A 21512-nucleotide genomic window follows, 5' to 3' on the forward strand; every position below is an offset into this window, starting at 1 on the left:
ATCTTAACGAAGTCTATAAGTCCGCGCTCTTTTTTTTATAAAAAGAATTTATTAAAATATGTTTTAATTAATAAATAAAAAAGCTTTAATAAAGAAAATCTTTAGATTTTCGGCTTAATTAACGGCAATCTAAACAATTAATGCGTGACTTATACCGCTACTTAATTACGTAATACGTTAAGTAATAAGAATTAAAAAAACTAGCTATTATCGGAAAACGAGTTTAAATAAAAAAGAGTAAAGAAAATCAATTAGTCCGACTTAAAACGGAAAATATAAATAAAAGCTGTTTTAATCTTACGTTAAGAATCTTTATTAGAATTTAGAAATCAAGATTCGATCTTTTTAAGCTTTATCGTGCAGATCTTTTATTTCTCGAATAAAAAACAACGTCGAAAACTCGACAAGTATTACGCAGCACTCTTTTCTATCAGCTAATAACGCTGCCAATCACTTTTCGAATCAGTTAGCAAAACAAAAGGATAGCTCACTTGAAGAGAGAAAGCTCTTTTAAGTGCAGTTAAGTAAAAAGACGAAAACCAAAAATTAAGATAGTTTTTTTTTAAAAAAAAAACAAGCGAGCAAATTAAATTAGTCTTTTGGTTTTTTCTTTTATAGTTAAGTTTTTTCGGCCTTTTTGCTGTTTTTTTTTGTAAAACACTTTTATATCTTTTTTGTTTTTTTTTTTTCGGATTTACTTTTAATAAAAGCTTTATTTATAAACTTTAATAAGAGTCTTTTTCATTTGAATAAGTCTTGAGTAAGAGTGTCGAATGTAATCAAGTAATAAACCTATTACGTGTCAAGACCTCTTTAGATGTATAAGTAAAGGGCTACTCTTTAAGTTCATCAGACAAGAATCAAGAATCTTACTACTTATCTTCTTGCCTCGTGTTACCGTTCAACACCGGTTTAGACGAAGAATACGAATGCTTTATTTAAAATCGCTAATACTTTAGAGGTAAGAAAGCTGCTAAGGCTACCGAAGGTAAGAAAAGGTGTTTCGTTTGTAAAAAGCTAAGTTGCTAAAGCATTAATTATACTTTCGACGAGCGTAAAGCATCCGTCGTTAAGTTTTAAAATTTTAAAGACGCAAAAAAGGTGACGAAAAGCAAATTCATTTAATACGTAGCGTCGATTAAAAGCTTGCTACTCGTATCCGCAAAAGAGTTCAAGCAATTTATTATAAGCTTACTAAACGAGCCGTCTGAGTCGAGCAATTACGCTAACATATCGGAAGGTTTTGTAACTACTTACGGCACTTTTAACGCTAACGAAGTATATAAACAGCTAGAGATTTAAACGGTATTTTACGCTTTTACTAGCTAAGTAAAGACTTAAAAGCTGCTTAAGCAAGATCCGCGTGTGCTCGCGAGCAAAGCAAAGACTTATATAGCTTTTAAGTACTCGGAAAACGTATTTATAAGTCTTATGATTAATAGCAAAGCAGCTAACTTTTTTACCGTTAGCTTGCTTTAATTACGAGCATTTTAAGAAAAGTACTTCGAAGTTTAATTAAATACATTTCGAGCAAAAGAGAAGTTCGTAAAGTACGGAATCGGCTTTATCACTTTTATTAAAGCAGTTACTTTAGAAACGCTTTTAAGCTAAATAAAGTTCTACGTTATAAAAAGCGACGTGCTTTTTTTATTTTTATTAGCTGATATAGATAAGCATAAAGTGATCTTGGATAACTTGCGGAACGTGCTAGTTTAAAAGAAAAAAGAAATACTAATAATAAAGATGTTTAAGTACGTATAAATGCTATTGAGTAAAGAGCACGCTGCTGCTTACTATAGTATTAAAGGCGAGACCGTTTATTGCTACTTTACGGAAGAGCAATTAAGGACTATTTATAAGCGTTTTAGCTATTTTTTAACAAGTCGATTTGCTGCTATTTTAAAAAAGGCCGAGCACGAATTCAAACGAGATTTGCTTTATAATATCTAAAAGTTTTGTTACTACTGCTAAGTATTCGGACGTTCTTCGAAGAAGTTTAGTATCAAACTTAAAGATAATATTGATTTTAATAATACGATATACGTAGACGTAATGCACTTTAACGGCAAAAACGTATTGCACGTCGTTTGCGATTCTATTAATTTCTAAGCCGCTACTTTCTTTAAAAGCATATTTATATAGCACTTATTTAAAAGATTCAGTCGATATTAAGTTAATACTTACGTCGAGCTTTTTACAAACGTCGTGCACGATCTCGGAATTAACTTTAATTTAATAACGTTCCGAAGTTACTTTAAAAGTATTAGCAGCGCTTTAAAACAGATGCCGGTAAAAGCTTATTATAGCGTCGAGCTAATAAAACGCTATTACGTTTTTGTGCGACGCGCTTTTAAGATCGTTATAAAAGAGCTTCTTAAAGCTTTAAGGAAAGATCGGCTTTAAATAGTTATTAAAGCTATCAACGATATAGCTAGACTTAATAGCTTAGTTTTTATACTTTTTGTTTTTTGATACTTTAACGAAGCTAACGAAACAAAATCGACTTGCTGCGTTTACTTAAGAGCGTGCTGCTGCTATTAATAAAGCTATAAAAGAGGTACGGAAATGCTACGCGGCGAAGTAAGTTAAGGACGCGCTTAAAAATAAGAAAGGGTTAATTACGAAGCACACTTTAAATTTGCTAATTAGTTCACAAGTACTCGTGTAGCGAGAGAATCAAGAGTAGAAAAGCCTTTTTCAGCTACTTAGCAAGCAAGAGCATACGTATACAATAGCATGTCCGAGACTTACGGAATTCAAGTTTACTTTTGTAAAATTATATTACTTTAAAGTTAAAAAGCTGTTAAAAGAGTTGCAAGTATTAAAAGTAAAAGTAGAAAAAGATTAAAGCGAAAGCGAAAAAAAGCTAGAACTAAAAAATTCATTAAAACCTTAACATTCGCTTAATTTATCGAGTTCGCGTAATCCGATAAGTTCGTTAAGATTAGCAAACAGCTCTTTTTCGAACCCTTAACTTATCAATTCTTAAAGATCAATAATACTAATAGTTTAAATACTTTACTAGAAGTACGATTTAAATATCTCGATTATGCTCGACGAAAAAGAAGACGATTCTTACGCTTTATTTATTAAAGACTCCGAGGTGTTCGTAACCGATAAAAAACGCCGAGATTATAAGCTTTCAGCTAAACTACGAGCCGAAGGGATTATTAAGAGCTTCGAAGCTCCGTTTTAAAAGCTTAAAGCAAAGGAATTAGCAAGATTGATAGCTTAAAGCATTTTTAAATGATCTTAAGCACTAATCTACGTGCTAAAAGCGTTAAGATCTTCGGATTTAAGTTTGTTAATAAGATCAAAAGCAAAAGAACACTTACGTTATACGAAAAGTCTTATATAATAGTTTAAGCTTTTTAAGATAAAGCAAAACGAAAGTATTTATCGAGTCGCTTATAATATAGCGAACGGGCTAAAGACTTTATTATGCTTTAGCTTTTTCGCTAATAAAAGATTACGAGTATTAAGTTTATAATAAAGATATTACGCAAGCTTACACTTAGTTAAGTACGAAGCTTATACTAATAATCGTCGTACGACTATTTAAAGAGATCACTTATCGATTTCTTTTTAGCACGCTATTCTTTATGACTAGCTTTTTATACGGCATCTTCGAAGCAAAGACGTATTGATATAAGCGTTTTTCCGAGCACTTTATAAACAACTTTAGCATAAGACAATTGAGCTTTGACTTTTGCTTTTTTATATTAATTAATAAAGATCAGCTAGGAATAACTGCTTTACAAACGGACGATGTTCTTATAATTGTTAATCGAGCTATAAAAGCAAAAGAAAAGAAAGAGTTAATTAAATTTATGCTAAAGAGTAAAGAAATAAAGACTTTTATATACGCCGAACCGATGATTTTCAATAGATGCAAGTTATCTTTAGATAAAAACGAGTTCGAGCTATTAGTCGAGCAGAAAAAGCAAAGTAAAAGGCTTGCCGTGATCAAGCTCGATTCAATTATATAAGCTAAAGAGTACTTAAAGCAACGTGCTCGAAAAGCGTATTTAGCTACTATTTGCTACTTAAAAGTATCGTGCGCTTTATCGATAGCTGCTTAGCATTAAGAACCGAAAGACGAAGACTATAAAGCTTTTAATAAAGTGATTTAATAATTAATTGATCATTTAATACGAAAGATTTATTACGTACTTTTAGATTTAAGAATAACGAAGCTTTTTATGTTCGTAAACGAAGCGTTTGTTAATAACGCTGATTTTAACTCTTAGATCGGTTTCGTAGCTATCTTTAGCAATAAAGCTTACGTAAGTAAAAACGAGTTCACTTTAACGAGTAATATTTTCTATTAAGTGTTATAGAAGTGCAAGAGAGTGACAAAAGCAGTATTAGCTTTCAAGCTATACGCTATGTTTTTAAATATCGATATAGCTATTGTTATACCAACTACTTTTGCTTAAATTATAGCTTAGCTAAAGATCTTTAACTTCTTCGTAGTTGTGTGCACTAACTCTTACTCGTTATACGAGTATATAATAAAGTTAAAGACTATTAAAGAGAAGCGCTTTATGATCGATATTATAGCTATTCGTGAATCATACGAAAAGCGAAAGCTTTTTAAGATACGCTAGATCGAAGGTAAATCTAACCCTGCTGACGCTATGACTAAAATCGAAGTTAATAACTCTTTGCAAGAGTTAGTTTTAATTAATACTTTAAAGGTGCAAGTAGATAGATAAGTAGAAAAGCCGCTGTAATAAGTATGAGGTTTAGAAAAGTGAAATTGTTTTTTTCTTTTATATAATACTTTCTTTCCTTTTTCGGTCGATATAATAGTTAACAAAGCATTGCTTGCCAAAGAGAGAGTTGCCGGTGTCGGTATATCTATATCGACTTTAGCTAATAGTAATCGTAATAATAATAGTAGTTAAGGAGTTCACTCGTGAACCAGGGTTCACGAGCCACTTAGCATGCCTCGCTTAATATGTCAGCAGTCAAGGGACCCTCAACTTGACAAGGAAACCTATTAACTAGCTAGTGCACGTAATTCCTTTTAATCATATAGAAGGATTCAGCTCCTTTAAGCCTTAAGGAGCAGACAGAATTCAGATACCTTATCAACCGAGTGTTTTGCAATTGCAAGTACTTTGACGAACGTTACGACCTTACGAATATATTCCTAATCGCTTAGAAGCAATCCAACAGAGGAGTTTAAGGGGGTCTCCCCCTTATATTGAATTATCAAATATAAGTAACTTGTAAAAGGGTCTTAAGTCTTTCCGGTAAAAGAGAGGTTTTTAAAAGGTTTCTTTTTTTTAACAAATTATTAAATAAACTATTTCTTACGTTAACTACCTTCATATTGTTTTTAGTTCTTATTATTATTTATTTTATAATTTACTTAAATATATAAAGATTTTTATAATCGAGTAATTAGCCCGTTGGTAACATTACAAAGAACTTGGTCCTTTGCCCTGGTTTTAATAAAGAAATTCTAGACCCTTTTGCGAATCACTTATATTTAAGGCAACGACGTGCTTTACGTATGACAGCCTTACGTAGGTTACGTATAGCAGCCTTACGTAGGTTACGTGTGGCAGCCTAGCTGCCTTGCGTATTACGTAAGGCAGCGACGTGCGTTACGTATACGGTATAGCAGCCTTACGTAAATTACGTATGGCAGCCTTACGTAGGTTACGTGTGGCAGCCTAGCTGCCTTACGTATTACGTAAGGCAGCGACGTGCGTTACGTAAAGCAGCGGCGTGCGTTACGTATAGCAGAATTAATAACAGTGGCTGAATTAGGCTTAGCTGTTGTTTAAACGGGCCGACCCGTTCCGAAAAAAGTTCAATAGATTGATATGGAATAAAAGTCTTGGCACGCTTATAAATCCTGCCAGATCCGTATAAAATAGTCTTACGTGATTAGATAATTAACCACTATCATAATTACTGGAATCTATCTTAGGTCACCGTTGGTGACAAAAAATAAAAATCGTTTCTTAAATACTACCTTCCCCCCCCCCCTTATGAATAAATGTCGAAAGTATAATTTCGCAGGGGATCTTACCAGGGCTTAAACCAATCAACTTATAAGGATTTAGCCTTGAAAAGTATCTTCGAGCCAGTATTTAGTCTATACAATAGAGTCGACAGAGCTTTGGGCCATTAAGAAACCACCGCTTTATGATTTATGGGCCTAAACTGGGTCCGATATTTATTTATTGGGGGGGGGAGGGGGGGTAGTAAAATTGTTTCAATAATAATTTAATAAATTCGATGCTAAAATATTTCTCGGTGTCGCTGCTACGGCTTATATATCAACGCTTTAAATTTTTTATAATCGAAATCGATCGATTAAATAAAAGTTCCCCCGCGTGTATGCGCCTTCTTCGACTCTAGAGGGGATGGTGTAATAAGGGGGTAGTGTAATAAGGGTGTAGTGTAATAAAGGGGTGGTATACTTAGTAGAGGGTAGACTGCTAAATAATTGAAAAAAAAAAGAGATTATTTGCTTACTAATCAACGTTCTCCGGGACGGTTTCAAGTTTAAGGACGGCCTTGGGATGGCCTTAGGACGGCTATAAGACGGTCTTTTCGTAAAAAGACCGACTTTTATCAACGACGATTTAATCGATTAAAACGGTCTTATTTTAATATTAATCTTTTAACGAAAAGACAAGCTTTTATAAAAGAGGATTTAATCGATTGAAATAGTTTTATTTCAGCTACGATTTAAATAATTTAAATCCTTTATTTTCAAATTCTATTCAATTTTAAGTATCGCCTTAAAGTGATCTACTAACTATGCCAACCTTTTAGAATCGTCTTTTAAAGAGACCGTCATTGGATTGTCAGCTGATGGTTTAAATAACCCCCTACCTGCCTTTAAGGTAGTAATCGCTACGTGGTTTATAAAGCAATCGGTAAGCGTTAAACGGCCAGCTCTGGGTAGTGTATCCTGCGGGATATATAGGGTTATAATACTAGTCATTGCAATGTGTATTGCATATCTGTTTTTGCACAATAAGAATCGATGTGCGGATTATAATCCTTGATACCATGTTTTTATTTGTTGATGATAAGGTCTTTAATAGCTTATAATAAAGATAGACCTAGTTTCTATCTACCAACCTCCGTCCTTCCGAAATACATTGAGCTCAACTCTATTGTCGAAGAAGATAAGAGGAGCAGTCCAACTGCTTAGTAGATCTCAGCTTTAAAGTCCAATCCACAACCCATTCCGTCACTAATTCCATGCTTATCATAGCCCCGCAATGGGCAGAGCGAGAGAGTGGATAAGGCCTTTATTATAGCTAGTTCCAGGAGCAAGGAACTTTGAGTCTATCGCCGAGGGGCATGTCGTCGGGGGCGAACTTAATCAAGTCGGGGTTCAACGCTTCTAAATTCTCAGTACTAGTGCAGAAATCTTCCGCAATTCCTTTCAACATATCGCCTTCATTGATCGTGTAATACCCTTTATCACTGCCCTGGATCCTAGCGCAATCGCGATTTCGAGCTCTGCAAGGAACTCTATAAATGTTTCCTTTGCTGAAAGTGGCCTCAGGGTAATGGTTGATCCTTTCCAGCGTAGGTACATCGGTGCAAAAGTCAGCCGCGACAATTTCTATGGTGTCGGATTCTACGATGGTGTAAAAGCCGGTGCCGGCGGCCATGGGCGAGCCGCTATTAATGTCGGGACTGCAGCCCCGGCGGAGGGCGGTTGCGACGCCGAGGAAGGAGGCGATCAAGAAGTTGTTATTGAAACGCATAATAAAGTTGGTAGATAAAGGTGATCGTTTCAGCGAATTGAGCTTATAAGAAGATTGAGCTTATAAGAAGACTGTAGAGCACTGTAATGATAATGTGTGATGGTTGTGTATGATCAGAGTGAAGATACGAAGAGGAACAGCTCATCTTATATAGTTGTAATTGCGAAGTGGCCCGGCAATTTCGTAAGCCGATAATTTCCTATACCTCGAACATTGTGGAGCTGTTTTTCTTATGCCTGAACCTACTTTTTAAATAGGCCGTCTAGCCAAATCTACTTGCTGCTTTACGCAAGAAAATTTTTACTAATGCCCCTTTTACTTGAATTTTATACAATTGCAACTTTAGTATAATTATCGCGATTTGTTTGGCTATAATAGCGGAAATCTTTATTACAATCCATTTCTTAAAGCTTTTTAAAAGAAACTTGTTTCAATTCAGCAAGGCGATGTATTTCATATTCTAAAAGCTTTTAAAGACGCAGTACTCAATCAAGTTATTTACGAGCGATAAAAGCTTAAGTGTCCGAATAGCGAGAAGACTTACTACGTATATGAGATACGTATGCTACCTTAACGATATATGCAAATAGCGCGCTCGTTGCAACTACAACCTTCGAACTAAAAAGCTACAGATATCGGTATAGTAAAGGAAAATACCACGGTACAGGCCTAAGTATTACCCTTCGAACGTGCCTCAAAAGTTTAGTTTTTATTTTAAACCTTCTGATTATTTTACCTTCGAGGGGTAATACTTACGCCTGGGACGTAATACAGGATTTTTCACATTATAAATATGAACAGCTTAAAAATTATAATCGAGAATTGAATAATATAAACGGCATTACTAAAAGTTTCCTTGCATAAAGCAGCAGGTGGATTTGGCTGGGCGGCTTTTCTAAGATGCATAAGAAATAATCGGACCCTACCACGGTACAGGCCTAAGTATTACCCCTCCAGGGTGCCTTAAAAGTTTGGTTTCCACTTTAAACCCCCTGTTTTCCCTACCCTCGAGGGGTAATACTTACGCCTGCGACGTAGTATTTCGTATGTATACTTTTAGTCGCTAATATAAAAAATACGAGCAATATACTTCTTACAAGGCAGGCCATAAGATAATTCGAAACAAAGGGGTTTTTCTATAAAAGGAAATCAACTTTTCGAGAATCATCGTCAGGCATTACTATCCTCCCCCAGAAGTACGTAGTATTACGTACGTAGTATGAAGACGTATCGAAAGTATAATTTCGCAAGGGATCCTGCCAGAGCTTAAACCAATTATAGTAACTTATGAGAATCCAGCCTTGAAAAGTATTTTTAGGTCAGATTTAAGTCTGTATAATAGAGTTGACAAGGCTTTGGGCCATTCAGAAACCACCGCTCTATGATTGATGGGCCTAAACTGGGTCCGACATGTATTCATGGAGGGGGGAAGTAGAAACCTGAAAGCTCCCGGCCATAATCAAGTCAAGAAAGTCAACAAGTGTCTGAAGTAAGACCAAGAGTAGCCGGTTGCCGATAGCTTCCCTTATTACCGCACGGTTATACCTAGTACGTAGTACTACCACGGTACAGGCCTAAGTATTACCCCTCGAGGGTGCCTGAAAAGTTTAGTTTCACGTCCCAGGCGTAAGTATCACCCCTCGAAAGTAAGATGATCAGGAGGTTTAAAATACAAACTAAACTTTTGAGGCACGTTTGAAGGGTAATACTTGGTACGTAGTACATGCCCGAAATACGTAGTAATATACGTAGTACAAACGCCGTTTGTGCGCGATTCTAGAGGTTTTCGTTAACAAGGCTTTTGTGCAAAGGGTACCACCATTAATATAACGATAACAATTCAAGCAGCATTGCCAAGTATCTGATATGCATAGACTAGAATTACATATTATTTACCCATAGTACGAAGTACTTAGGCCCGTATCGTGGTATCACAGCATTTTCAAGGCCGAAACACAATCAAGAGTTGAATTGTTTCAACGGCTCTGAATTGCTTTGGTAAGATAAATATAGCCCTCTTAGCCGAAAGCGTTTTTCCTCGGGACCTTGTAGTCCCAGGCGTAAGTACCGGTATTACCCCTCGAGGGTAGGGTAACCAGGGGGTTTAAAGTGGAAACTTAACTTTTGAGGCACCCTCGAGGGGTAATACGTACTACTACTACTACGTAGTACTTAGGCCTGTACCGTGGTATCACAGCATTTTCAAGGCCGAAACACAATCAAGAGCTGAGTTGTCTCAACGGCTCTGAATTGCTTTGGTAAGCTAAATATAGCCCTCTTAGCCGAAAGTTGTTTTTCCTCGGGACCTTCTTGATACGGGGGGCTACGATTCTTTACCTGTACGAGGTGCCCCCTACGAACCTTCAGCTCTCTTTCTCTCTTTTTCCTGCGCTAGAGAAAGAGATAGAGAGTGTGGAGAGTCAGAATTGAATCATCGATATGCGACGTCTCTTCGAGGAGATGTTCTACGCCGACTACGATTTATACCTGACGGGCATACCTTTTCTCGTGTAACTTTATTTACACAGCAATACCGTGACCACGACAACTTCAATCCGCAGAACGAACGACATTGTCAAATAAAAATCTTCAAGTCGCAACATGGATCGTTGCTGCAATGGTGCCGATGACGACGACGACGATGGCGACATGCTACTCGAATTCAATAAGTTCTGGGAGATGCGATGCCAGATTATCGAGGCCCTTATCGAGTGATATCCTCAGGGTAACATATGGTACTCAGGCCGTCGACTTTATTTCATCAAATATAAATCAATCTACGTCGTCACGTCTGTCACCATTCCCGTCTGTGATCAAGGCAGGACCTATAGCTAGGTAGCTAGCTGCTGTCCAACGTTGCGCGTGAATATGAATATGTATCACGTGGTCTAGTCAAGGGAGGGCTGTTTTATCGATACCATCACATTCCATTGAATCCGTTCCTTTTCTTTCCATCCTTCTTTTGTTCGAGTCCTGAACCCCGATCGATTTCTCACCGGTGCGGACCAGTGACTGGAAGCAGCAGAAACATGGAGGATCTCATCAGGGCCATATACACCACCCCCATCATCGACCACCATGCCCACCCTCTGCTCATACCTTCTGCACTCTTCAAGTATGACCTCAAGACTATCACCACCGAAGCCCGTGGTGATGCTCTGCGAGCGACGACATCATCTCTGTCGCATATCCGGGCCGTCAGGCAGCTTTCCGACATTCTCCAATGCCCGCCGACGTGGGACGATGTTGCCAGAGCCATCGACATCGAGTATGGAAAACCGCAACACGCATGGCAGAAGCGCTGCCTGGAAGGCATTGAAACCATTCTCATCGACGACGGATTGGATGAAAGGGAACAGGTTCACGACTATTCCTGGCATGATATGCTGACGCGGAGCGAATGCAAGAAGCTCGTCAGAATCGAGAGGGTGGCTGAAGAGATCATTAACGGATTGCTCAGGAACCCAGAACTGGCCCCCGAGGATGTGTTCGGAGGCTTACGAGAGGCATTTGAGATGGTGATCAAAGACGCCATCGCGGACCCAGAGGTGGCGGGCTTCAAATCAGTCATATGTTACCGGACTGGCCTGGACATTCCGGCACATCTGTCTGTGGCAGACGTCAAAGACACTTTCGTTGACCACATCTCGCAACTGAGAGAAGATGGAGTCCAGACTTTTAAGAGGATCGATGACCTCCCCATGAACTACTATCTTGTCAACAAAACGGCCCAGCTGGTTGCAAAGAGTCCTGGGCCGTTCAAGAAGCCACTCCAATTCCACACTGGACTAGGCGACAACGATATCACCCTCACAAAGTCCTCGCCTTCTCATCTACAGGACTTTATCCGAAATTTTCCGACGGTGCCAATTGTGCTTCTCCATGCCAGCTATCCTTGGACTAGAGAAGCCGGGTATCTTGCCACTGTATACAACAACGTATACGCTGATATCGGTGAGGTATTCCCGTTCCTCAGCAAGGAGGGGCAAGAAAATGCCGTCCGCGAGATTCTGGAGCTTTGCCCCACCGAAAAGATCATGTGGAGCACGGACGGCCATTGGTTCCCTGAGACATATCTGCTTGCTGTCATCCAGGTCCGAGAGGCATTTGAAAAGGTAAGAGTTAGAAAGGGGCTGTCCTGAAAAAGCTAAACCATGTCCAGGTTCTCTGCGAATATGTGCGTGAGGGAGTGATGTCGGTTTCCCAGGCTATCAGAGCAGTCCAGGACATTTTCTTTGCCACTTCAAATGACCTTTATGGTCTGAGTCTGACTCTTGCCCCTTTGCCAACCAGCTCTCCCGAAAGCACTACTTCTTCTATCAAGGACCTAGCCACAAGAAGAGGACCACCTCTGGAGAGCCCACCAAGCTCAGACCTCCAAGTTTTGAAGTCGTTCCTGGCAGAGCGCTCCTCTGTCAAATTCCTGCGTCTCCAGTACTTGGACTACACGGGTGAGCCCTGAAGTTCAATCTGGTATCCCGATCCTGACTTCTTGAATACGAGTATTTTTCGTGGCTTGCTCAAGTAACTCTGGCTGAGATAAGAGGCTTGGCAATTGCTGACTTGCCCACAGCAATTCCCAAAGTGCGAATAACGCCCGTCAAACGAGCCATCACCATGCTGGAAAGCAGTCCCCATTTCCAGACTGGCGTCGCAAGATGCGGCCTCGGACTCCTTCAAAACGACACCATCATCCCTAGCGTTGCCTCCATTGGCGAATTCAAGCTCCAGGCCGTTTTCTCCTCCCTCAGACTCGGTCCCCGCAAAGACTATGCTTCAGTACAATGCGAGTTCCGCGAGACAGACGGCTCTGAAGTCACACTCTGTCCGCGTTCTATCTTACGCAGAATTCTCGAGAAGTCTCGTCAACTTGGCCTAGAATTCCTCGTCGGATTTGAAATCGAAATCGTGTTTATGTCCCGCTCTGCAACCGACGGCAAGCTATCTACTCTTTACGATTCCGCGGGCCATGCGTGGACGTCTGCCCGCGCCATGCAGGATGGTAAGATCCTGGATATACTGGGCGAGATCCACGATTCGCTCGAAGCAGCAGGCATTTCTCTTGAGCAATTCCATCCCGAGTCTTGTTCTGGACAATACGAGTTCGTCCTACCCGCGAGGCCATGCCTAGAAGCCGCGGACACCTTGATCCAAGCCCGGGAGATCATCGCTACCGTCGTAGCAGGCCACTCCATACGCGCGACTTTGTACCCGAAGCCGTTCTCGAAGATGGCAGGTACAGCTTCCCACGCCCATATGTCAATCTCGACACCTGGCGGCGACGACAAGGCTGTATATGAACCGTTCTACGCCGGCGTAATGAAGCATTTACCGGCCATCATCGCTTTCACCTACAGCCATCCGGTAAGCTATGAGAGAATGCAAGATCACTGCTGGGCCGGCGGCCGCTGGGTGGCATGGGGGACCCAGAATCGCGAGACGGCCCTCCGCAAGATCGAAGGTAGCCACTTCGAGATTAAAGTCCTCGATGGACTGGCGAATATCTACTTCGCGATGGCTGCGATTGTTGCCGCTGGAACGCAGGGTGTTGCGGACTCGGAGGAGCTAACCCATGGGGACTGTACCGTTGATCCAGGTTTGCTGAGTGAGGAGGAGAGGGGAGAGCTGGGTATTACGAAGATGCTGCCGAAGGATTTACCGACTGCTTTGGAGGAACTGAAGCATGATGAGGTGCTGGTTGATCTGCTAGGGAGGGAGTTTATCGAGAGGTATCTGGCTATAAAAATTGCGGAAATGGAGATGTTTGATGGGCTCGCGGCGAGCGAGAGGAGAGCGTGGATTATGGAGCGATACTAGGCATGTTCGAGCCCCGATGTAGGGCGATGCTCATCCATCCATGAACACACCAGGGCCGGTACTGCGGGTAGCAGATATAGATATAGCTTCAATATCCCTTTTCGCCTCAAGTGAAATGAGAAGTACCTAGTCTCTCTCTCTCTCTCTCTCTCTCTCTCTCTCTCTCTCTCTCTGCCTAGATCTATCTATCTATCTTCAAGCCTTTGGAAGCATCAAACTCCTACAACTCACTCACCCATCCACCCGCCCACCTCCAACACCCGCCTCATCAAAACAAGATAATAATAGCCTTCCGATACATACACACATACACACATACACACATACACACATACACACATACACACACACATACATACACACATAAATATGCAATTCCTTTCTTTCAAATAAATGAGTTGCTCGCTCACCTACTCACTCACTCACTCACCTACTCACTCACTCACCTACTCACTCACTCATTTCCGAACCACCGCATCTTCTTCATCATCGCCTCTCACCACTCACCCACTCACCCACTCACCCACTCACCCACTCACCCACTCACCCACTCACTCACCGACCTACCTACCTACTTACCTACCTTCTCACATACTTCCCTCTCTCATCCCTTTCTCATCCCTTTCTATCCCATCCTCATCCTATCTCATCCCCGTCTAATCTCCCCCCTTAATCTCCCCCCCTAATCTCATCACATCTCACCTCACCTCACCCCCTTCCCCCTTCCCTCTTCCCCCCTCCCCCTTCCCTCTTCCCCCCTCCCCCTTCCCTCTCCCCCCCCCTCCTTCCTTGATCGTACTCCATACCCATACGTGCGAAAAAGAGAGAGAGAGAGGGGGGGAAAGAGAGAGGAGAGAGAGAGGTAATAATATCATATCATGATAAGGATAAGGACATGAGAGATAGAGATAGGATCGTGCCTGAGCCCAACCCGAACCCCAAACTCGAAGTCGAACTCCAACTCAAACTCGGACCACCGAGCCCGGTAGGTACCTTAGGTAGGTAGGTAGGTAGGTAGGTCCTCCGTGGATCAACTTACTCACTTACTCACTCACTCACTCACTCACTTACCATATCCTTCCTTCCTTACCCGCTCGGCTCGTTCGCATCTGAGCAGCGTTGTGGAAATGTCAAGTACAAGTACAAAATACAATATCGACTTCAACGGATCGAGACGGACGGGATGCTTATTCACTCTTGTTCATTCTTATTTCTATACACCAGACAACACCGTCCAGGTCTACATCATACGCCATTCCATTGCATTGCGTTGCATTGCATTGCTTTACCTGTTTCAAAAATCCATGCAAGGCGCCTGTAGTATGCCCCACCCGTGGTAAATCTACTCACTCGCTGTCTGAAGAAGGCATGTAAAAAAACAAAAAAAACATGGAGAGAAAAAAAACTCCCGCTTGCCGGCTCCCATGCTCAGAGCTCCCGATGCCGCTTGTTATACGCTAAATTACAACGCTCATACGTGACAAAAGAAAACTCATATGATGATGTGATGCTATTCGTGTTTGGTGAGTGTCTATCCGGCCTGCTGTAGGATGTTCCACCCGCCTCATAGTTGCGCAGGATAGAATATCCGTTTATATCTCGCCTCCGGACTGCTAGGCTCGGTTTTGCTCTTCAGGTCCCCACTCCTGAAGATCGGCATCGGCGAGATGGCAAGCGCTGCATTTCGTCGCGGTGTCAGAGGGGAAGTGGCGAGGACGTGGTCGGATTTGGCGGTGACAGGCTGACTGGCAGAGAAGAAATCGATTTGCGCGGATCCGCTGCTAACATCCGGGCTACCGTAGTAAAGACCGGAACCGGGCATGGTATGATCCCCTGGGTCGGGCTCAGGACTACTTTCATCGGTGTGTGAATCAATGTCCGCGTCGGAGCTGTGGGGAGAGAGCGTGGTTTCGCCTGCTGACGAAATATCGAGGAACGGAGCGCCGAACTCGAATTTGGTATTGATGGGAGGGAACAGGGAGTCGCCCAGTCGAGGCGTGGGCATGGGTGTGCCGTGCGTTGTTCGCGGAGCGGTCGTAGCCGTGGGTGGTAGATATCTTCGCCGGACACCCCGGTGCGTAGATGCAGTTCGCATTGGTGAGCGCGAATTACTCTTCCTCGCCTTGGGTTCATCATATTTCTCCAGAGGATCCCTGGCAGGCTGGAGAGCATGGATTCCGTCGCCACTCTCTCTCCTCCTTCGCCCAACCCTCTTCGTCGGGCTGCGGAAACTTCCTGCGGTCATGCGTCTCAAGTCGACCTGACTCGGGCTGAACACGACCCTTGTTCTTAGCTGCTGTACCGCAGCATCTAATTCCAGCTCGACGGCACAGCGATTCCGTATCCTGCTAAGCTTGGGCCAAGTTGCCCGCTGGCCCGAGAGGCACGCCTGAACCATAAACTCGGCCGTGGGGTTCTTCAGCATCCGCGGGAAATCCTTGTATTCGATCTCGGGCAGAATGGTTATGTCACCCGAGTACTTCTGGCTCAAGACCGACCTCGCTTTGGTGACAAGATTGGGGAAAATGCCGAGTTCTGCCAGCACGTGCATCCGATGAAGGGCTTCGTCCTTGGCCAGGTTGGTCATGGTATAGACCCAGCCCGGACCAGCGCTGCCGTCTGAGTTTGCGTCTTTCGTGATAGCTGCATCGTCCTTGACGAGAAACGGAACAACGTGGGGGTTGACTTGAGAAACGATAAAGTGGTTGACGTTGAACATTTCCGCCAGCCGCGTCATGGGCAAATCGTTGTCCACACTTCCATCGATCCATTTCTGGGGAGTGGGGTTCCAGGGAATGTTTTCGCCCGTCACAGGGTTCTTGACGAGCAGATGGGCGGCGGAGAATAGAACCGGCACCGAGCACGATGCTGCAACTGCCGACCAGATCATGACATTCGGAGACGTGACGTAGTTGAGGAGCCTGGGGAGTTCGTACAGCGACGCAGACGACACACAGATGTTGAGGATTCGCCGGGTCCTGTTGTATGCTTCCTGAAAGGTCATGTCGCCCAACATGTCCCGCATCACTCTCGTCAGGTGCTTGATATCGATCCACGCTCCCTGGGTCAACAAGCGCCTCACCCGTTCCAGGATGCCGTCTTCCTTCCCGTCTTCCTCAAAGACGGCCAAGTCCCCGTACGGGAAGGCCTTCAATACCTCCGGGATCTCCTCATCGGTTCGGGTGCAGAGGACGGCGCAGACGATACTACCCGCCGATGCCCCTGATATGATCCGGGGCAAGAGCTTGGCTTCGAACAGGGCCTTCAACACCCCGACGTGGTTCATCCCAAACGTGGCACCTCCACTGAGCAACAGGGCACTCCGGCCGAATGCCTGCCTGGCATAGACCACCTGCTCCAGTATATCCTTCGTCTCGAGCCCATCCGGAAGACAGATCTTGCTCTTGTCAACCAGAGACCGGATGGTGTCGAGCGTCGAATCGATGTATCGCTCAATCAGATCCTTCGTACCCACATGCGTATGTTTGTAGAGCCGCATATCCCCCATCCCGCCCAGGTCCCGGGCCAGGGCGGTCCGCACGAGGTGTAGCATGGCCTTGACATCGCAGTTGATCCGCGCCTCATCCAGCTGCCTCAGCCGACTCGCAATCAGCTCCGCGTCGAACTCGCAGGAGGTGGTGTCCGCCTTCCACGCCTCGTTGCCCTCCAGCACGTCCAGCTCCGCGGCGGCGGCCTTCCACTGGTCCACCGTCTCGGCGTTCTTCATCCGGAGACTGAGAATCTGGCGCCTCTCCTCCTTCCTCGCCCTCACGGTCCTCTCCTCCTCGCTCAGGCCGTCCCGCAGCGTCAGGAGGGTATTATTGACCAGGTCGGCACTCTCCTTTAATATCCTCGCCGCCGGACCCAGGATGCCCCAACGGCCGCCAGGGAGAGAGGCGCGCGGGGGAGACGTGGCGTCCTCATGGCAGAGGAAGCCCCGTACGGGCGCGGAGCTGGGGAGGAGATGTTGTTGTGGGGGGGGTGGTGGTGGTGGTTGTTGTTTTGGTAGATTACTGCTAGTGTTACTGTAACTGTTACTATTGTTGGCGTGACAGAGCGGAGTGGTGGTCTTCTGAAGGTATTCTAGCAACACCATATTCCGTCTTGCTGCGCGCCATGAAGCGTGCAGGGAGTCCTTTTTGGCGTCGGGATGGGGGGTCCACGAGGGGGGGAGGGGGGTGTTATTATTCGAACATCCAAGAGGAGCGGAAGGGAGGAGGAGAGGATTCAGGTCTGGTTATGAGTCGTATTTGCAGCCGTAGTCGTAGGGTGGATGCGACTCGCGGCAGGGGAAGTGCAGGATGGGGGACGGTGAGGAGGGTGAGAGGAGAGTCCGTAGGTATGGTGAGGTCAGGTAAGGTAAGGTCAGGTAGGTAAGGAAGGGTCATGGCCGGGGCCGCCCAGGCGGTTGACGGTCGGTAGGCCAGTCGGTCGGTAGGTCGGTAGGTCGGTGGGTCGGTGGGTCGGTGGGTCGTGGGTCGGGACCGGTAATACAGTCCTGTACTGTAGGTGTCAGGGTGTCACGCGTGCGTGATTGCATTGCATTAGCTGTTCTACGGATCTCTCCCTGGAGACCTCCATCGAAACATCCGACACGCGACGTCGGGTACATGAAATGTATCATACGTACCGGTAGTAGTATTTTGGGGGTGTTTGAATCTATGAAACTATATGATCCTATATTGGGCATATCATAGGAACGTTACATATTATATCACGTCATATTATCAGAAGTTATATTATATCACGTTATATATTTATCAAGTTATATCATATCAAGTCATACCTTACTACATCAAGTTACCGGTATCTCATACCAAATCATAACCTGGTGCCGCGGATCACGAGACTGGGGAAGGATGATGCACCACCCATTACCCCCCGTACTGCGCAGGCCGCGGTCACACTGCCTTGCTTGTCCTCCCCCATCCCATCGATCGAGCAACAGACGCATCGCATAACCCTACCTAAGGTAAGGTAGTTCCTGCATGTGAAAAAGTCCGGAGGCGGAGGGAGCGAGGGCTGCAACTATTTTGAGCCAATCCTGCTCTTTGAGGGAATAACTCTCAATCGAATTGTGGGCCAAAGAAGAGTAGGAGACAAACGACAAAGGGGTTATGTATATAATGTATATAATGTATATAATGTATATAATGTATATAATACACAAATGGGGTATACGCTGGATACGTCCGAGTTCGTAAATCAGCAAATGCAAGAAATGTACTGTAACACTCTCCAGCACATGCCAGTGTCTCACCGCCCCCCTTCCCCCCCTCCCCCCCCTCCTGCCATCTTTCCCGCGCTTCCACGCCTGCCGAGTAGAGCCGATCATCTGGGCTTGGGCCCATGACTTCCTTCACTCCAGGCCAAGTGACACTGTCGGAAGGCGCCCACCACCACCAAGTGCAAAACCTGGAGGGCCAGCCTACCCCGTACCCCGTGCCCCGGACATAGGCAACACCTCGATGCACTTCGCCTGTATCGGGCCAGCTCCGAGTCGGGGAGTTCTTGGCCTTCGGAGCTCGTTCCTACACCCTACACCATCCGATCTGCTCTTCGCGGCCGACATCCAGATATACCTACGGGTGAGGCGCATATTCGACCTGGGCCCGGCAGACACACTCCTCATCCACCTCGCTGAGGAGATCGATCACACTTCGTTTGCCCGGAGACGAAAGGCTGTAGTTCCAAATGGAAGAGGTGGAACATCCCTTTCTTCGCCGGTGCCCTCGTGGTATCGGAGCGTCGGTCGTCGACCCGCGGGCACCGTGACAGCGACGAGAGAAGTGACCGGGCCTGGGTTCAGATCGTACAAGGCCGCGTCAAGGTGCCATCGGTAGAAACGAGTGGCATGCAAATCATCCTCGGCAAGGATAGCGGGATAGCGACCTGGTGGAAACGTCTTGTGGTGCAGCTGGACGAGCTTGATGTTCTTCAAGCCGTCGTGCTCCTCCGACGTTCCGTTTCCACTGACCGGGACTTGAGGCTGAGTAGGGATGGTCTGGAGATCCGGGTGGAGAACAGAACAGAGTGCTGGACATCGAGCGTCTTGCCGTGCCCATAGCTCGCGGCGCTCGGAGCTGGGATCGAAGCGCTCCGTGAGCTCATATTAGCCCTTTGCGGTAAGATGGCTCGGGTTCTGGAGGACCACAACATGCGATCTGTCGAGGGCATCGCGGATAGTCTGGAAGTCGGCCTCGGAGACATTCTCGAGCTCGACCTGATCGATGTCAAGACCAGAGTCGACGGCGGACGTCGGGTTGGGCGCCAGGAGCGGGCGCACTGGCAAGGACGGGCCAGCCGTGGTGTTTGGCTCTGTTATTCCGAGTGAGGAGAAGCCATTGGTAATTGGGTGTTGGACTAACGGTGTTGTTGATGGATGATGTTGAATGGTTGCTGGCGAGACTGAACCGCAAGGGCCGGGCTCCTGTCTCTGTCTTTATTCACCATGCATAATCGATACCTCCAAATTCTAGATCGAAATAACGACACAGTTTGGATAGTTAGCAATAGGTTTGATTCGTCTTCATCAAGAATATCGCTTCTGGTGAGAACTAGCACCTGCCGCTGCCTCCTGTATGTACTTCGTATACTCCGTACTTTCTTCCCTTATCTTATCGTAGCCGACACTACGGAAGCCTGCGGAACTGCGCTCCTTCGAACACCTTGCAAGACATACACGGCTGTCGCTGAAGAGCTTCGAGAGCCCCGACTCAGATTCCAATTCCAGCTCCAATTCCCACTCCCCTTGCACCACGTTTCCCACAATGCGGTTTCTACGCTCTTTAGTCCCGTCGCTGTTACTCCTGGGTGCGGGCGTCGCAGAGGCAGCTGCGTCCTGGAGTTTCGACGAAGGGGTGATTTCTGTTGCTCGGAAGGGTGGTGCCGACAGCTCGTTCAAAGACAAGTAAACCATCCCCAGGCTTGCCCGAAATTATCGTCAAATTGTTTCTGGCACCTACTAATCAGGTGTACAGGCTCTCCAATAAGGTCCCTCTGGCAAAGCCCGTACCACTGGGTCCTGCCGATACCCTCAAGATTGTCCTCTCAGCGACCGAAGACGGAATAGCAAAGAAACCACACCAAGCCTTCCTCCTTCTGAGGGACCAAGACTCGGGGCTAGAAGAATCATTCCAGTTTACCTTCAGGAAGACTGAGCAGGGGAAGGTCGACTTCGTACGTCTCCCAATGCCCCCGGGTCTTGCTACCAGCTAATTGTCTTTTTTTTTTTGGTGGCCCAGACCCAAAAAGACCTCCCATACCAACTCCTCAAATCCACCCAACCACTGAAAGCCACTGTTCTCCTCGCATCTTTCGGCCCCGCCCGCGGCTTCAGCAGCCACGTCTTCAACCTCGATGTGCAGCTCGACGCCTCTGCACCCGAGCTGGATTACGAGAAGCCGGTGAGATACGGACAGCGCGAGGAGATCAACCATATTTTCAAAGCGGACCCTAAGAGCGGACCCGTGGTCATCTCTGCCTTCTTCGTTCTTGCTATCCTGGCCACGGTGCCAATTCTGCTTGGAACTGTATGTTGAGCCTCTGAGGTGATTTCCGAGCAGGTACTAACTGGCGACAGTGGGCATACCTCGGAGCTAACCTCAGCCATCTATCCAAAGCGTTTGGAGCTGCACCTGTCTCCCACGGCCTGTTCTTTGGGTCCATTTTGTCGATGGAGGGGCTCTTCTTTCTCTACTACTGTAACTGGACTTTGTTCCAGACCCTGCCAGCTGCTGGGGTCATCGGACTGATAGCTTTCTTGAGTGGAAGCAAGGCTCTGTCGGAAGTTCAGAGCCGTCGTATGGCAGGCGAGAGATAGAGGGCGGGAACTCATGACAGTGATTCGTCTGAATGGGGTAGCAAAACAGCATCGGGCTTTCAAAAGTTATAGGAGCGTTTATCAACTGGAACTGTATATGTACAATACGAAAGTTTGAAAGT

The 21512-nt window shown here is 45.2% G+C and overlaps 5 protein-coding genes across 6 annotated transcripts; 2 read left to right on the plus strand and 3 right to left on the minus strand.

Moving 5' to 3' along the window:
• Nucleotides 1-7295: 7295 nt before the first annotated feature.
• Nucleotides 7296-7751, minus strand: L3040_005289 (uncharacterized protein; the record flags this gene model as incomplete). The annotated part of the gene is made up of 1 exon (XM_007288719.1): nt 7296-7751. The coding sequence occupies one exon, from the start codon at nt 7749-7751 to the stop codon at nt 7296-7298; it is 456 nt and encodes a 151-aa protein (XP_007288781.1).
• A 3029-nt stretch (nt 7752-10780) lies between these two features.
• On the plus strand, nt 10781-13568 carry L3040_005290 (uncharacterized protein; the record flags this gene model as incomplete). Of its 2 annotated transcripts, XM_066157314.1 has the most annotated exons (4): nt 10781-11866; nt 11914-12202; nt 12255-12275; nt 12325-13568. In XM_066157314.1, the coding sequence occupies 4 exons, from the start codon at nt 10781-10783 to the stop codon at nt 13566-13568; spliced, it is 2640 nt and encodes an 879-aa protein (XP_066011622.1). The 2 variants fall into 2 exon arrangements, with proteins under 2 accessions (XP_066011622.1, XP_066011621.1); XM_066157313.1 differs by lacking the exon at nt 12255-12275.
• A 1564-nt stretch (nt 13569-15132) lies between these two features.
• Nucleotides 15133-17686, minus strand: L3040_005291 (uncharacterized protein; the record flags this gene model as incomplete). Its single annotated transcript, XM_007288721.2, has 2 exons — nt 15133-17521; nt 17607-17686. 2 exons carry the CDS (start codon nt 17684-17686, stop codon nt 15133-15135), a joined length of 2469 nt encoding a protein of 822 aa, XP_007288783.2.
• A 1535-nt stretch (nt 17687-19221) lies between these two features.
• On the minus strand, nt 19222-20021 carry L3040_005292 (uncharacterized protein; the record flags this gene model as incomplete). The annotated part of the gene is made up of 3 exons (XM_066157315.1): nt 19222-19665; nt 19720-19886; nt 19937-20021. The coding sequence occupies 3 exons, from the start codon at nt 20019-20021 to the stop codon at nt 19222-19224; spliced, it is 696 nt and encodes a 231-aa protein (XP_066011623.1).
• A 317-nt stretch (nt 20022-20338) lies between these two features.
• Nucleotides 20339-21390, plus strand: L3040_005293 (uncharacterized protein; the record flags this gene model as incomplete). Its single annotated transcript, XM_007288723.1, has 4 exons — nt 20339-20478; nt 20549-20747; nt 20813-21100; nt 21151-21390. The coding sequence occupies 4 exons, from the start codon at nt 20339-20341 to the stop codon at nt 21388-21390; spliced, it is 867 nt and encodes a 288-aa protein (XP_007288785.1).
• Between the last annotated feature and the right edge of the window lie 122 nt (nt 21391-21512).

Source organism: Drepanopeziza brunnea (assembly GCF_022702325.1).
Source record: "Drepanopeziza brunnea f. sp. 'multigermtubi' strain 214-2 chromosome Unknown ctg8, whole genome shotgun sequence".
Lineage (NCBI taxonomy): Eukaryota > Fungi > Ascomycota > Leotiomycetes > Helotiales > Drepanopezizaceae > Drepanopeziza > Drepanopeziza brunnea.